Genomic DNA, 16,541 nt, shown 5'->3' with positions numbered 1-16,541 from the left:
AAGTGAAGTCGCTCAGTCGTGTCCGATTCTTAGCGACCCCATGGGCTACAGCCTACCAGGCTCCTCCGTCCATGGGATTTTCCAGGCAAGAGTACTGGAGTGGGGTGCCATTGCCTTCTCCTAGAATTCCATGGTAGGTCTCAAATGCCCTGTTGTCAGACACAATAAGGTTTATAGCGGTTAAGGGCTGATGCACTCAAGACGTTTAATTCTAGGGAAAAGGGAAAGTTCTTAGAAGCATGGAATCCTGAGTCTGGAAGGGAACCAAAAGATCACATTTCAGTTCAGTTCAGTTCAATTCAGTCTCTCAGTCGTGTCCGACTCTTTGCGACCCCATGAATTGCAGCACGCCAGGCCTCCCTGTCCATCACCAACTCCCAGAGTTCACCCAAACCCATGTCCATTGAATCGGTGACGCCATCCAGCCATCTCATCCTCTGTCGTCCCCTTCTCCGCCCGCCTTCAATCTCCCCCAGCATCAGGGTCTTTTCTAATGAGGCAGTTCTTCACATCAGGTGGCCAAAGTTTCACTATCATGATTCACCATCCATCTATAGGCTGATATTCCCCACAATATCCCCACTAAAGTGTAGGCTGGTTCCACCTACACTTGAATATCTCTCAGTGGTGAGCAACTCCACTTTATCACCATTTTTATCTTTAGTTGGCCACCCTGAGAATTAGAAACTTTGTTTTGTGAATGAATGCAGAGACACACTCAGAACCGAGAAGGTGGAGAGAGGAGGATTGGAGACCACAGACCTTGAAGACTGACATGGATACCTAGTGCTATTCACCTAACCGATTCATATGCCTGAAAACCAGGGGTGCCTCTCTACTGATGATACCACCTCTTAGCTAACACCTCAGCAGGCAAACACTTTAATTCAGGTAAAGGGCATTGATAAGCTTAAAATGCTAAGTTGCTACTGCTAAATTGCTTCAGTCGTGTCTGACCTTGTGCGACCCCATAGACAGCAGCCCACCAGGCTCCTCTGTCCCTGGGATTCTCCAGGCAAGAATACTGGAGTGGGTTGCCATTTCCTTCTCCAATGCATGAGAGTGAAAAGTGAAAGTGAAGTCGTTCAGTCCTGCCTGACTCTTTGAGACCCCATGGACTGCAGCCTACCAGGCTCCTTTGTCCATGGGATTTTCCAGGCAAGACTACTGGAGTGGGTTGCCGTTCCCTGGCAAAATTCAAGGAAGGAGCACAGGCAATCATGGATCAGGCTTTGGAGTCTGACAAATCTGTGTTTGAATCTTGGCTCTGCCCTTTAAAAGCTGTGTATTCTTGAGGTATTACTTAATCTCTCTGAGTTTGTTTCCTCATCTGTTAAAATGGGAAAATGATACCACTTACCACACATTGGTGTGGTGGGAGTTAAATAAAAAATCTTTGCACATAGCAAATGTTATTACACATGGTTTCGGAGCCTAGAGAAAACCTAAGGGTATAGCCAAGTCATTGTAAAAGACCCTGATGCTGGGAAAGAGGAGGAGGAGGGGATGACAGAGGATGAAATGGTTGGATGGCATCACTGACTCGATGGACATGAGTCTGAGCAGGCTCCAGGAGACAGTGAAGGACAGAGAAGGCTGGCATGCTGCAGTCCATGGGGTTGCAAAGAGTTGGACACGACTGAGCGACTGAACAATAGCCAACTGGGATTTCACTAAGAATAAGTCATGTCAAACCAGTCTCACATCTTTTTTCTTCTGGTTATTGAGCATGATATACTTCCAGGATTGTAATCACACCAAACTGGAGGGGTAAATGGGCAGAGTGGAGAGCAGTAGATTTGCGTGGATCTGTAAAGACACCTTTAATGGAATGCCCTGAGGTTGTGTCCTTGCCCAGGTCTAGGACAACATTACCATTAATCATTAGAAAGAAGATGCTGCAAACACCTTGCTGGAAAGGTAAGCCAATATGCCAGCAGAAAGACTGACATGTATCTTACCAAAGCCAAGAAAATTACATGAAATTTGGATGTTGTCTTCCATTCAGGTAGAAAAGAGGCCAAGTTAGAAGATGAAGGATTGGTTGGGGAATGATTCACGTAGTGAGACTCATGTAAACATCCAACCACACATTCATTCAATCACCCATCTAACAACTGCTGGAGTACCTGCTCTAGGCTACAAGTCCTCCTACTGCTGATGAACTATACAGGTAAAAAGACATAAATCTCTACTCTCAGGGAGTTCCTAGTGTGTGGGGAAAGAGATCTGGAAATGACTTGTCCTGTCTGACTCTTTTCGACCCCATGGACTATAGCCCACCAGGCTCCTCCGACCATGGGATTTTCCAGGCAAGAGTACTGGAGTGAGTTGCCATTTCTTTCTCCAAAGATGTATGGTGAAGTCGATCAGTCATGTCCGACTCTTTGCGACCCTATGGGCTGTAGCCTACTAGGCTCCTCTATCCATGGGATTCTCCAGGCAAGAGTACTGGAGTGAGTTGCCATTGCCTTCTCCAGGAGACCTTCCCAACCCAGAGATCGAACCTGGGTCTCCCACATTGCAGGCAGATGCTTTACCCTCTGAGCCACCAGAGAAGCCCTAAAAAAGCTACAAGCTTCCCTTGTAGCTCAGTCAGTAAAGAATCTGCCTGCAGTGCAGGAGACCTGGGTTCAATCTCTGGGTTGGGAAGATCCCCTAGAGAAGGAAATGGCAACCCTCTCCAGCACTCTTGCCTGGAAAATCCCATGGACAGAGAAGCCTGTTAGGCTATGACTGAGGCTAAGCCTGGTAGGACATGACTGAGCGACTTCACTTTCTTTCTAATACTGCTTCACAGCAGACATACTGGGATGAGACTTGGAGGATCAGCAGGCATGTTGCCGGGTGACTTGACAGGGGAAGGGATGGTTAAACTTAAAGGAACAGGGAAGACTCTGAGGCACAGCTGGCTCTTCTGCTTAACCCTAAATGACGACTTTACATATACATTTGGGATCTGGAAACTGTAAGATGCACAGAAACATCAGGTCTCTTGTCTCACATGCCCAGCTCCAGTACACCCCAGACACACGTGTATCATACCATAGGTGATGACTAGCAGCACAAAGTTGAGGTTTTTGAAGAGTCGGATGATGGAACTTAAATACGAAGCATCAGTAGACGCCAAGGCATAGCTCAGGGACTGGGCCCTGCTTGGAGGATGTTTAGGCTTCTCTTTGAACACTGAAAGGAAACAAACAGAGGTCATTGCAAGTCCCCTGGTCCTACTCCTGCAGAGCTGACACACAGATAAGAGCTGACTCCCTCATCTGAGAAGGGGCTCAGACTCCAAAAGGAAATATTAATTCTTTGATTAAATCCTCTCGAGCCTCCTCTCTTGAAGCTGCATCTCACTGTCTGTGGCTGAGGGGCTGGTCCTTTGACTTCTTTTTCTTAATGACCTTTGGACAGCTGTGATCATTGGACTTTCTTCCAGGCAGTGCTCAAGGATAAAGGAGTCCTGTAATAAATGGCAAATACCAAATGGCAGAGCACTGAAGAATCCCATAGTAACCAGTGGACAGAAAGGAAGTGAGAGCTGAGGCTCTGGGATTCGTGGGCCCAGATGGGGACTCAGCCCCAGAGCTCCTCCCGGGGAAAAGGCTGGGCTGCCCATGAGAGCACAGAGCCTGGCACCAGCTGCCAATAAACACTCCCTGAGTGAGGGAAGGAGCTGCTCCTATTGCAGAGACCTAGAGTCCCTCCCTAGTTTCTCAGAGTGTGAATCGGACATCTGCCTCCTGGGAAACCAGAGGACTAACACGCGCTCCTGCAGGACTGGGGCTCTGATAGGAAGGACCTGGGAGGGACAGTGGGAAAACCATTCTCCGTACGTTCTAGTTTCAGTACAGCCGGTACAGTCCATTTCACTGCACTGACTGCTGTCCAGTTCTCTGGGGGCCAGATCAGTTTAACCAGCTGTCTGCCTAAACTGGTCCCCCAGCTGAAGCACCATCTTCACCCCCAGCCTCCATGAGAATGCTCCTGAAAGGTCAGGAGATGGTTTCCAGTTAGAGGAAGCTTTGGAAATGAGGTTTACTCTCTTGAACATCAAAGGTCTTCCCGTTCCACCCAGATAAATCTCCAGTCCGGACTTCAGAGTCTTGCTTCTTCCTTTCCGGAAATAGTCCTGGCCAACTTCCCCCACCCGCTGGGAACCTCTCAATCATTGTCTGACCTGTTCACCTCCCCTTCTATCAGGGGAAAGAAATCAAGGCGAGAGACTTTTTTTTTTTGATCTTGGCAACAATAGCTGTTTGCTCAAGGATTGGGCAACCACAAACCACAATTTGGATAAGATTTTTCAGTTCCTTACTCAGTGAGCAGTGGTCAATGCTTGTTAGTATAATGTAAAGCAAAGAAAGGTCCCAACTCCAGGATCTCTGCAAAGGACCAGGCCCTCACCTGCTACCAACACAAGAATCTGGAGCTGAGCACATTACAATTCGAAACTTCAAGGCTGTCTGAGGATGTTCTTTCCTGTTCTCAACCACAGCTTCAAAGGAACACCTTTCTCACCTTTACAGGAACTCCAGGTTCTCCGTCCAGGAGATTCTGTGAACTCTGAAAAGCCCTTCCTCTGAGTGTGGACCCCAGGGAGGGAATGACACAGTGAGATCAGCTAGCGGAAGTCCATGATCATAATAATGTTTGACTCTGGAGGTGAGGCCGGCAGGCAGGAAGGAAATCTTTAACGTGTATGGTGGAGTTTCAAATATTAAATGAAAGCTGGTTAACCTTTAAAGAAACTGACTCACTGAAAATGAAAACTTCTTCTACACTCTTTATCACAGCCCATCTGATATTACTCAGATAATAAAAGATGATATAAATTATACTAACCAAACATCTCAATGATTAAATCTGTATACATGGAGTAACAGTAGTTCTCTGGGGCTGGAGTTTGGGATTAACTAATTCTAGGCTAAGTTAATGGTCATTGTTTTGTGTATGCTTTTTTGTATCTTCTAGATTTTTTCATAATGAGCATTATCCTATACACATTTTTTCAAAGTATTTAAAAAATGTGGGCCCCAGGCATTCTCGAGTGATTATATGAGAGCTTTAGTGTTTGTGGGTCAATCTTGTTTTGTTTCAGAAATGTAGATTATGGAGTCAGCAGTTTAGGCTAGAATTCAATCTCTGCCACTTACTATCTAATCTTGAACAATTTCCTTATCTCCTCTTAAGTCAAGGTTTTCTCTTGGTTAAGAGACACTGATACTAGGACCGCCCCCCTCCCCGCCCCATAGGGGTCAATGAGAACAGGTGCACTCAGCACAGGGCCTGTGGTGTCACAAGTACTCAGCAGAGTTGCATCAAGGGGATCAAGGCTGCCCATTAATTCTCATAAGGTCATACGGAGGAACTGGTCATTAGAACTAATCTTGACTGAGCATCTAACAAAGCACACAGGACCAGTTACTATTGTATTGGCAGCAACTACTCTGGCTAAAACATTTGAAGACCATTGGAAGCTTGGCTTCCAGTTTCTATAGACATGTTTTATAAAATACATGATACCCAGAATGGTGTTCTAGGGCCATATTCACAAGGTCCTCACCCAGGTCAGCAGGACATCCTTGTCTCCCCGCCCCCCATGGGTCTATCAGTGACCTTACCTATGATGACAAGGATGAAAAGCAGAGTGGCCACACCTGCTATTATGTAGAACATGATGCTGATGTGGTAGGCAAGCTTGTCCTGGTCTTTGACGTTGGGTACCAAGACGGGAGGGACCAAGAACCCAATGGCAATTCCAAGCTATAGAAGACAGAGACAATCAATTATAGTATCAATAGCCAAGAGGCACACATTTAAGAGACTCCTAATAAGAAACAATCCTCAACTTCCAGTCCTTAAAACCCAGACAGGGGTTGTTTCCCACTCAAGACACCAGAGATCTTTCTTTTGATTGACAGCTCAACCCACACACTCTCTTGACCACCGTCACTATCAATGGTGGTTTAGTGTACAGTTTAGGACTGTAGCCTGCCAGGCTCCTCTGTCCATGAGATTCTCCAGGCAAGAATACTGGAGTGGGTTGCCTTTTCCTTCTCCAAGGGATCTTCCAACCCAGGAATCGATCCCAGGTCTCCTGCCTTGCAGGCAGATTCTTTACTGACTGAGCTACGAGGGAACCACTGAAAAAGATTGTAGTTGGGGTTCTCATTGCAGGCGATTTTTTTTTTTTAACAACAAATTAATGAAGAACAGTTTTTATACTCCCATCTCTGTGGTAAAGTAAAACAACGCTAGTTTTGCTTTTGGTTCCAGTTAAATTCTTGATTTCACTGAATCTGTTAAACTGTAGCTGAGAGACCACCTGAGGGATAAATTCTATACGCTATAACCCCAAGAACTTGCATCCAGTGAGAGACGGAAGCCAAACATTGTGACCACACTGACAAACGTAAATGTTTCAGTTCACTCTGTAACTTGTCATTTAGAAAGCATCTGTGGTGTGAATTCACAGAACTGCATAAATTTATATACACAGGACATAGGAACATGCAAACTGGCTATAAACACACACACACATACTCACATACCCCAACAAACTGAAACATCTCATATCAGCACTGCAGTTCTAACTTCAGGGACCTAACAGTTGAGTATTTCTGACAGCAGAAACACCGTGATTCAGGAGTGACCAGCTGAGATACAAGGCCCCAAACCCTTCTGCCACATGAAATACCAAGGTGGAAATTGGAACACAGCCTGAAAACTCATGCAAGATTCAAATTCTAGAATTGAGAGACGCTAACTCTTTTGTGTTAAGGTACCACTTCTCCTTTATTGAATTTGAAAGCAACTGCAGGGAGAGAAGCAATTTGCTTTCAGGCCGATTATAACATCATTAACTGCCAATGCACTCATCGTCCCAGTCGGTTTTCTAGCCTGTCAGTTATAGCCACTCAAGGTACTCACTAGTGATTCTTAGCTCTGAAATAGTCTCAAAAGTCATCATCAACAGGTTCAGAGTAGCATTTTTCCAGTGCGTACTGTATACAATCAACAAGTCAAACTGATCTTCTAAGCACCTGCTTTTTGAAATGTATTCTGCTAGATTTCTCAGGGAGTACAGAGACGTATATGGCAGAGTACTGCTTCAAGGAGCTTTATAATCTAGTGGGGGCAGGGAGAATTAAAAGAAAGATACAAAAGGTAACACAAATGGAGATACTTGTGGGTTGAAATGATTGAACAATAGTTCCCGAGTTCCTTTATCATCCTCTGTTATACACCCATTATTAGAGGACTAAATAGAGGTTTAGTGACTTGTTCAGGGTCACACAGAGTTGAGAAACCAGATCTCCTGGCATCTCTAAGACGTGCCTCCTTCATGGGGCCTAGATTGCCCTTCAGGGCTAAAGTCATGAGAAAAGTCCAAGCGAGCAGGCTCCTCCATGAGAGAAGGTATTTCATGTCCTTAGAGGTTTATCTGATCCTCACTTACATTAATCTATCAGAGTTGAGTCCCGCTTCTTACCTGCTGGTCTCCAAGATGTTGAGGGTAAAAACCAGCCAAAGATAGAGGGGCAAATGTAGCCTTCACAGCTGGGAAGCTGGGCCACTGCACGCCCTCTCTGGTTTCCTAAGCGCTTTGAAGTTGCAGATCTAGCGTCAAACAGGATGCCAGAGGGTCCCTCTGGCAAGAATGAGGGAAGATACGGGACTTCACTCAAGGTCCTGGGATTCTCTCATTCTCAAAAGGACCTTGATGGAGGGGGACTTAATGCCCAGTGATGTTCTGCCTCGAGAGGGAGGTCCTCCCAGCTGGGTCCACGCTGCACACCTGAGCCCTCAGAGGCCCCCCTCCATTCTCTGTCCACACTCCGTCCACACTCTAAGCCTGAATGAGTACTTTTGCAGCCTCAGGATGGGGCAATCAGCTTAAGGGCCTGAGGCAGCCCTGGCCAGGTGGCAAGGCTGTCCCACAGGGACCTTTCTCCAGGAGGATGCCAGCTTTGGCAGTACTTTCATACCCAGTGTGAACATTCAAACACAGGGATCGCACTGCCAGCTGCTGCCTCTTCTGTTTTCCAGAGCATATATTTCTCCTGCTTCTTGAAAGCCATGCTCAGTGAGTGTGCAGAGCCCTATACCCAGCTCCTAGATCCCGAGTCTGTGCCTTAGCAGGAACTCAGCCATGTTGGCTGGCTGGGTGGATGGACAGATGGATATTGGTAGAAGGTCTTATCTACACAAAGCTGGTAGAATCACACAGGTCTGCCCACTAATGACCATGTTCTTTCTACAAACCATGCTGTATTTCCAGTCGTAAGGGAAGAAAATCAGTGTGGGGCTGTGGGTGGGAAGAGGGTAGGATCCTGACTAGCTTTTGAGCATCTGCTAGGCACTGGGCATGTAATACAGCTTATCTTTTTCACTTAGTCCATGAACTCTTACAACAAAGACAAAAATGAGAAAAACTGGTCAGTACGCAGCCAGCATCACACTGGCTGGTAGCATAAGAGTTGGGTTCCCAAACCAGTTCTGTCTGACTCTGGGCCCCAGCTCACCTCCTGCCTCCCAGGAAATGGTGCTGGTGTGATATCAGTCAACCTAGAAGCCTATATTTTCACTCCTTTGAGTTCTGTCACACACTTGAGAGGACACCCACCAGGGTGAAAACCAGAGACCTGCAGCCCAAGTGAGGCCAAGAAAAATGTGAAGAATTGAGAGAATGCTGCTCCCAAGGGTAGGATCCTCATCTTTTCCATGCTCACAAAAAAAGCAAGGACCCACACCATGAATGTAAAGGATTAAAAATCACTGCTTAAAAAAAAAAAAAAAAATCACTGCTAACTGGTTCTGGCTTGCCCTTTGCCCCAGCATTTGTTCTAGTTTTATCCTCCTCAAATAGTCATGGGCAAAGTACACAACTCACAGACAAACCCAGTCACAGTCTCCAGCCTTCAGAGCCTAGGAGCCTAATTACGATGGTGCACTTTGCCCCAGAAGAAGACGTTTAATCCAAACGGGGTGAATGAAGGATGGAGATGCAGACTGGGAAGACACTCTATTTTTATCTTTGATTTGATTTCACCCTTTCTGCAAACGCAAGGATGACATCTAAACCCTGTTGCAAGAGCTGCGATCATGAGCACTCGCAGAGCAAATGTCCCAGTTAAAAACACGCCTATGCAGCCTGAGGGCTTCGGGTGACAGGAGGAAGCCATACTTGCGTCATGCATCACTTGTCATTCTTGCTCACGAACTTGGCAGAGCAAAAATTAATCCAGAAATCACGAGGCTGCATCTGGGGTAAGACGTCCACACTTAACCACTACACAGCACATCACAACATGTGTTTTATTTGCTCTGAGACCCACAGAACCACTGTCCCCATCACCATCCACATGGGGCACCCAGAAAAGCCCCAAGTCAGACAGAATCAGAACCGAGGCACAAAGCTGCTCCCCAAAGCTGCCTGGTCATGAACATGCCCAGACCATCCAGGGTCTCCCCAAAGCTGCCTGATCATGAACACGCCCAGACTATCTAAGGAAGACCCTGGGGCTTTCGCAAAAGGCAGGGAGCTCTGTGTCAACACCATGGTGAGGGCTCAGTCCTACCGGAACCGGGACAGACCACTGGTCCCCATCTGAGCCCTCTGCCAGGGTCGCAGGCACCTCATCCTCCAGACCCAGGTATTGGCCAGGAGGTTGCTGCTCCTCTTGATAGGAAGCAACCATATCAGCAAGCAGGTTCTCACCCACCGAATCTCATTCCTCCTCGGCCCTTTCCTCCCCCAGGCAGACTGGCTGATCAGAGAAAGCCGGGCCCACAGCCCCACGGCTAGGCCCCCACTGCCTCACTCCTCCCCTTTGGCCATAGTCACCAGATCAGGATAACATATCTCTTGGATTTCAGGGCTCCCAAGAGCTAGCTCCCTGGGACCAAGGATCAGAAATGTCCCCTTAGTGAGTCAGCAGTTTCCCTGCAGCAGAAGCCCCGGGCTTGAAGGCTCCCTTCCAACTTGGTCTCCTTATGTCTTCACTGGGAATCACCTTGCTCCTCAAGGAGCTCACACCCATGAGGTTCATTTTAAGAGTGAACATTGTTCATTTCAAAGCAAACCTCTCCCCCTTCCTCCTTTGTACCCCAGTGTCCCTCTGACTTGTCATCACTCTATACAGTAGTTAAGGGCTTAGGCTCCGCAGTCAGAAAGGTCTGAGTTCACAGGCCAGCTGCCAGTCACTAGAAGGCTGATGTTGACATGTTATTTCCCTTCATTTCGCCTGTTTCCTAGCCCACAGGAAGGTACTGTACTGCCGCTCAGGGGGTTGCTCTGAGGACTAGTGGGCCCATCGGAATGGACTTCACAGCAGGATGCTCTATGTCAGGAGGGTTCACTTCACTCCCTTCCCACCCGCCACGCCCTCCCACAGCATGGGCGACAACCCTGGGAGGACAGGCCACCTGGACAAACAAGACGTGCTCGTTTGACCGATGCATCCGCTCAGCCACCTACCCTGGTTCTCCTCCTCATCCTTCTCTGCTCCTTTTCTCCATGGAATTTTCTGGGCAAGAATACTGGAATGGGCTGCCATTTCCTTCTCCAGGGAATGTTCCTCACCCAAGGATTGAACCCGGGCCTCCCACACTGCAGGCAGATTCTTTACCATCTGAGCCACCAGGGGAGCACCAAAAGGTGCTACAAAAAGCAGTATGTCAACTTTCCATCCCATACACACAAACCCACCCACTCCTGGGCTCACGTCTGGACTCTGGTCCCTCAGACGTGGACAGCAGGGCCACCCGCAGGGAGGCTGCCACCACACCCTGTGGACAAAACCAGAAGTGACTTCAGCACTCAAGGTCCATCCCTACACACTGCTGTGTGCATTTGAACACCACAAAGCGGTGCTGCGGAGGCAAGTGGGCACCTCAACACAAAATTCCGCACCTATTACGCCGCTCTCCCCGCTTGGCCAGGGCCACTCAGACCACTGCTTACACCTCAGTGAACACGCCACACCTCAGTGATCAAGGCATAACTAATCTGGGCAAAACGATGCACAGAAAAGCCTCTGGGCCCCCAGGGCGGCGTGGCACGCTGCAGGAAAGCCCAGGCTCAGAGGGCGGTCCTGGGACTGAGTCTTGGATGCCCCCAGAAAGGAGCGAGGCAGCTGCTGGGCACAGCAACACTGAACTCGATCAACGGTTTACTCATGAGGACGGGCCACCCAGGACCACCTGGCAGCTCCTAGGAACACATCACAGTCAGCAATAATGTGCAGGCAGAGCCTGCTCACATGACTGTATTTGTTAAATTCCCAAATCCAAGCCCCTGGCTTCTTCTGAAAAAGCCAACTCAGGATTAAGGATGGAGCAGACCTTCAGGAACAAAAAAAATCTCTGATTTGGGGACAAATCGCCCATGAAAGAGGTTTTTGGATTTAAAACGCTAAGCTTAGGTCCCTAAGAACTTGAGAAGCGGTGTCACAGCTGGTCAGACTCTAGACTCCCTTAGGATCCCCTCCCCTAATCACAGGGTTTGTCCTCAAATCTGTGATTGCGCTGGTGGCTTACATAACCTCGACACTCTTGGATTTCCTCAGTCCTTCAGGTGGCGCTAGTGATAAAGAACCCGCCTGCCAATGCAGGACACGAAAGAGATATGGGTTTGATATCTGGGTCAGGAAGATCCGCTGGAGGAGGGCACAGTAACCTACTCCAGTATTCTAGTCTGGAGAATCCCATGGACAGAGGAGCCTAGCAGGCCAAGAGTCAGACACGACTGAAGCAACTTAGCAGGCGCTTGAGGAAAGAGGTGAGGTGGAGGCAGGAGGAGCACCAGGGACACCGGGACGGCCTGTAAGACTTGCCTCCCAGGGAAGGTCAGAAGCTCCATCAAGGCTGACTCACTGTGCTCGCACGCCACAGCTGCCGGCTTGCTGCTGCTGGTGCTGCTAAGTCGCTTCAGTCGTGCCCGACTCTGTGTGACCCCAGAGACGGCAGCCCACCAGGCTCTGCTTCTAAATGCTGTACCTACGTGCACACACACCCTCCTTTAATCCCGATTTTTTGTTGTTGTTTTGCTTTCTATGCTGTTTTGGCGGTGCTGGGTTTTCACTGTGGTGTGTAGGCTTGGTTGCCCCATGGCATGTGGGATCCTAGTTCCCTGACCAGGGGTCGAACGTGTTCCTTGCATTGGAAGGCGGATTCTTAACCACTCGACCACCAAGGAAGTCCCCAAATCTCTATTTTAAAATTGAGAAAACTAGTCATTTAAGTAGCTTGTCCAAGGTTACAGAACAGCAAGTGTTCTATGCTAGGCTTCAAGTTCAGGCCATGGGTACTAGAGTCCGTAGCCTTAACCATTTGGCTGAACATTCCAGTCCTAGCTGTTATTCAAAGCAGAAGGAAGGACATGAATACATAATGAGCACCCACTGTGTGCTAGGCAGTTGCTAAATGATTTTTCATGCTATTTCATTAAATTCCTCACAACAACTCCCTGAAGTCGTCAAGATTATCTCTGGTTTGGTTTTTACAGAAGAGAAAACTATAACTTTGCCCAAGGTCACGCAGCTTCTAATGGCAGAACTGAGACGTGAGCCCATGGCAACTGGATCCAAGCCCCTTGACAAACTGGGCATATTTCATGGAAGTAACTGCCTCAGAGACCTGATAACATCTCCAGGCTTACAGGTGCAATGCTATCATTCAAGCGCCTCCCATGAGTCTAGCTACTGGAGTAAGCAATCAGGAGATGTGGTTCCAGCTATAGTCTGACTGATGACCACTTAGTCAACCCCTATGGGTTTTCCTGTTCTTACATGCTTGACTTCTGATTGTCTTCCATGTAGGCTATTTGTCATCTCTCCAGCTAGATTTTAGGAGAGGGACATTGATAAATCTTACCTTGTGTGACCCCTCCCCATGCCACACCAGTACTCTGCCAAGAACAGAGATGAGGCTCAGGAAATACCTTCTGAACAGAGAAGACTTTTAGAACTCCACAGCTCAAACCTAAATCAAGTATTGCCAGTCTCTGCTACAGCAAAGAAGCTGGGCAGAGTAGCAATTTGCTGAACTGCAAGAGTTGACCACCAAAAGAAAGCAGATGCAAGGTGGAATAACGCAGGGAAGACCCCCAATTTGGAGCTCCCCAAAATCAGACATGGGGGTCACTGGAATGTAGGCTGATCAACCACCCACCCTCAAACCTACACTTAAGATTTACTGAACACCCACTGATAGGAAGCTCCACACTAAAAGGTAGGGGAGAAGATAAATGCAAGACGAAGGGCATTACCAAGCTTCCAAGCAGCCAACACGCCTTGAACTTGACCTACAGCCTTGGGGATGGGTTTCCTCCTCATTATTGAGAGGGTGCAGATAGCAGAGGTACCCTGGGCTCTAAACAGAGAAGGTGCTAAGTTTAGGGAAGGGGCCTGAGTTCTACTGGGAAATTTTGATTAATTTTTTTGACAAAGGGCTTTTTTTTTCTTTTAGTTCAGCTTCATATTTGTGCTGCTTTCAGTCATCACCTCAGGAGGCTCCTGATGCACACATGCCTCCTGTTAAGGGTAGCTGTTGCTCCTGAAATTGTGCTTGTGGTGACACCAGCAAAGGCTCAGTCCTGGTCTAGGTGAGAGCAGCCTTTACCCCCCTTTCCAGCCTCTGCTCCCCTTTCCCCAAGTGCCCGACTCATGGCCAAAGGTCCCTCGCATGACAGAGCGGACAGCCAGTGGCCACAGGCTCCTAGAACTTCCCCAGTGATTCAGTCGGGGAAGAGGAAAGAAAAGGGACATCTTTCTAACCACCAGGCCAGGAAAGGGGCGGATGCAGACCTCACTTTCTCCAACTCTTGGAAAAAATAAAAAGCTCCATTGAGATGGAGCTTTGGCACTTCCACCAACCCCCAATCAGACGCCAGCCCACGGCAGCCAACAGTTGAACTCACACATCTCGGGTACTGTTCCCATGCTCAACCTCACCACTCCCTGCCTGGTGACAGATGGTGAAATAGCCCAAAGCAGAAGAACTGTTTCCTTTGTCTGATATGTCACATGCTGTCATTCCTGAAAGCAGTTCATGTGACCATGAGTGCACGCTTAGTCACCAGTCGTGTCTGACTCTGTGACCCCATTAGCCCGCCAAGCTCCTCTGTCTATGGAATTCTCCTGGCAAGAATACTGGAGTGGGTTGCCCTGCCCTCCTCCAGGGGATCTTCCCAACCCAGGGATTGAACCCTGCATTGCAGACAGATTCTTTACCAGCTGAGCTATCAGGAAGCCCCTTATGTGACCATACACACTTCTAATACTCCCAAGTTTTCATCTGAGTCTGATTGGGCTTCCTTGGTTGAAAGACCCCCACTTCTGACTTTCAGAGGTGAAACTCAGACCAGAGGGCTTACTCACAGGCAGGCCCTGGAAGAGTGGTTTCTTAACAGGCTGCCACGAGCCAGACCCAGCTCCTCCCACTTCAGGGTGAGCCTCCAAAAAGAGACAGGCGGGGCCTTAGGTAGTTTTTCCCTAAGATGCCAACTTCATAAGGTAACTAGCCCTGCCTCATGGTCCCAGAGAGATCTGGAAAGGAAAAAAAATATAAACCTTGCACCAGAAAAACTTTTAATTAGCCATATCTACCACCATCCCCGGAGAGTAATACCATGAACTCTGGCCTGGGATTTAGAGAGTTACCCAGGACCTACTTACCTGAGGTCAGCTCCCCTCCTACCTGGCCCGACACTTCCACCACTAGTCACTCCATCAGCCTTAGAGTCTAATCCCTCTTCTCTTAGATGTGAATTCAGGAACTTTTCTTTTCTATTGCTAAAGTCCATAGGGTCTCAAAGAGTCGGACATGACTGAGTGACCAAACAACTCTTTCCTAAGAGCTCAGAGTGTGGGTTGGCACAGAGTAGATATTCAAGAAATATTTGTTCAGTCAGTAAATAATGGCTGTGGTGCATTGTCTCAAAGAAACCATAGCTCCCAAGAACTGACATAAAGGTCAGAGTGCTTGGCCCTATAAATGGAGAGTATAGCCCTTAATTGGTTTACACTAGTGGTAACGAAGCCGCCTGCTAATGCAGGAGATGTAAAAGATGTGGGTTCGATCCCTGGGTCAGGAAGATCCCCTGGAGGAAGGCATGGTAGTTCACTCCAGTGTTCTTGCCTGGAAATCCCATAGACAGAGGAGCCTGGTGGGCTACAATCCATAGGGTTGCAAAGAGTCAGACTCCACGGAAGGGACTTAGCACACATACACATAGGCCTTAACGGCTTCCCAGGTGGCTCAGGGGCAAAGAAGCCACCTGCCAAGCTGGATCCAATCCCTGGGTTGGGAAGACTTCCTGGAGAAGGAAATGGCAACCCGTTCTAGTATTCCTGCTTGGGAAATTCCATGGATGGAGGTGCCTGGCACGCTACAGTCCATAGGGTCACAAAGAGTCAGACATAACGACAAACCAACCAGCCATCGAAACCCTTAATCCAAGGTTCTACCACATGAGACAGACAGCCAAGGGGGTTAGAGCCTTCATTTACTGCTCTCATTTGTCACATTACGAGTGGTCTGTCAACTGGGGAAACACCCAGAGGCTGGCTGGAATGGTTGCAATCCAGTATCAATAGAATTCAAAGAGAAACACAGACTGATGGCCAGGGGCCTGTGTCGGGTACTTGCAAGGGACAGAGATCCGGCCCGCAGTGGGGACACCCTGGTAAAGGATGCGGATTTTTGTGGAGCAGCATGAGAATACAAGGCAAGCACTCCTGGGGCAGATAATGGGGTCCTCTCTTCCCCAAGGAGAGACAGAAGAACTCTGGAGAGAGAAAAGTCAGTGATCACACTCACGTGGATGGTCTGAGCCCCACCAGCCCCGCTTGTCACCGTGGGTCAGCATCACCCTTAGGTGGTTGGGGGTGCTGGTTTAGTAGCTCAGTCGTGTCCGACTCTTTGCGACCCCATGGACTGTAGTCCACCAGGCTGCTCTGTCCATGGGATTTCCGGGGCAAGAATACCAGAGTAGGTTGCCATTTTCTTTTCCAGGGGATCCTCCTGACCCAGGGATCAAACTCGGATCTCCTGCATTGCAGGCAGATTCTTTACCGACTGAGCCACCAGGAAAGCCCAACTGTAAGGGGCCTGGGAGAAAATGTGGTAACACCAGGACTACTAGGCCCTGAGGAAAGACTTCTTACTCCTGGGACCCATCTCCTGACAGTGAGGACTAAGTCAGTTCTGTGTTCTGACACCAAGGCTACTGCCTACATTGAAGACAGGAGCCATCCAGGGCATACAGAGATTGAAAAGCTGCTTTGTGCCATCCCCTTGCAAAAGGCCCTTCTTGGAATCAAAAAGGAGTTAGAATGGTCCATAGGACCTCAGGAGCTGCATCATGGCTCAAGTCAAAAAGATCAAATCAGCAGGGATGCTCTGGAACCCAGCAGCTCTGGGAGAGGCCCCAACAACCAGAACAACTAGAACTTTTTCTAAAATCAGCAACTGATTCTAAAATTAAGAATGGTGAGCCCTGTAAACCAAGGGTGTGGCCCCTAATCCACACCTGG

At 48.4% G+C, this 16,541-nt stretch overlaps 1 protein-coding gene across 2 annotated transcripts in view; it reads right to left on the bottom strand.

Moving 5' to 3' along the window:
- The window catches only part of LOC109565366 (choline/ethanolamine transporter FLVCR2), a 55,604-nt gene that overhangs the window by 21,774 nt on the left and 17,289 nt on the right, over nt 1–16,541 (bottom strand). Inside the window, exons 2-3 of one of the 2 annotated variants that reach the window (XM_019969270.2) lie at nt 5,661–5,766; nt 3,046–3,186 (exon numbers count right to left, since the gene is read on the bottom strand). In XM_019969270.2, the coding sequence (XP_019824829.2) occupies nt 3,046–3,186; nt 5,661–5,766 (247 nt within the window). Of the gene's footprint in view, nt 1–3,045; nt 3,187–5,624; nt 5,767–16,541 lie in introns of both variants that reach the window. The other variant, XM_019969269.2, reaches the window with a different exon arrangement.

Source organism: Bos indicus, chromosome 10 (assembly GCF_029378745.1).
Source record: "Bos indicus isolate NIAB-ARS_2022 breed Sahiwal x Tharparkar chromosome 10, NIAB-ARS_B.indTharparkar_mat_pri_1.0, whole genome shotgun sequence".
Classification (NCBI taxonomy): Eukaryota; Metazoa; Chordata; class Mammalia; order Artiodactyla; family Bovidae; genus Bos; species Bos indicus.
This window is presented reverse-complemented; position numbering and strand designations above follow the sequence as displayed.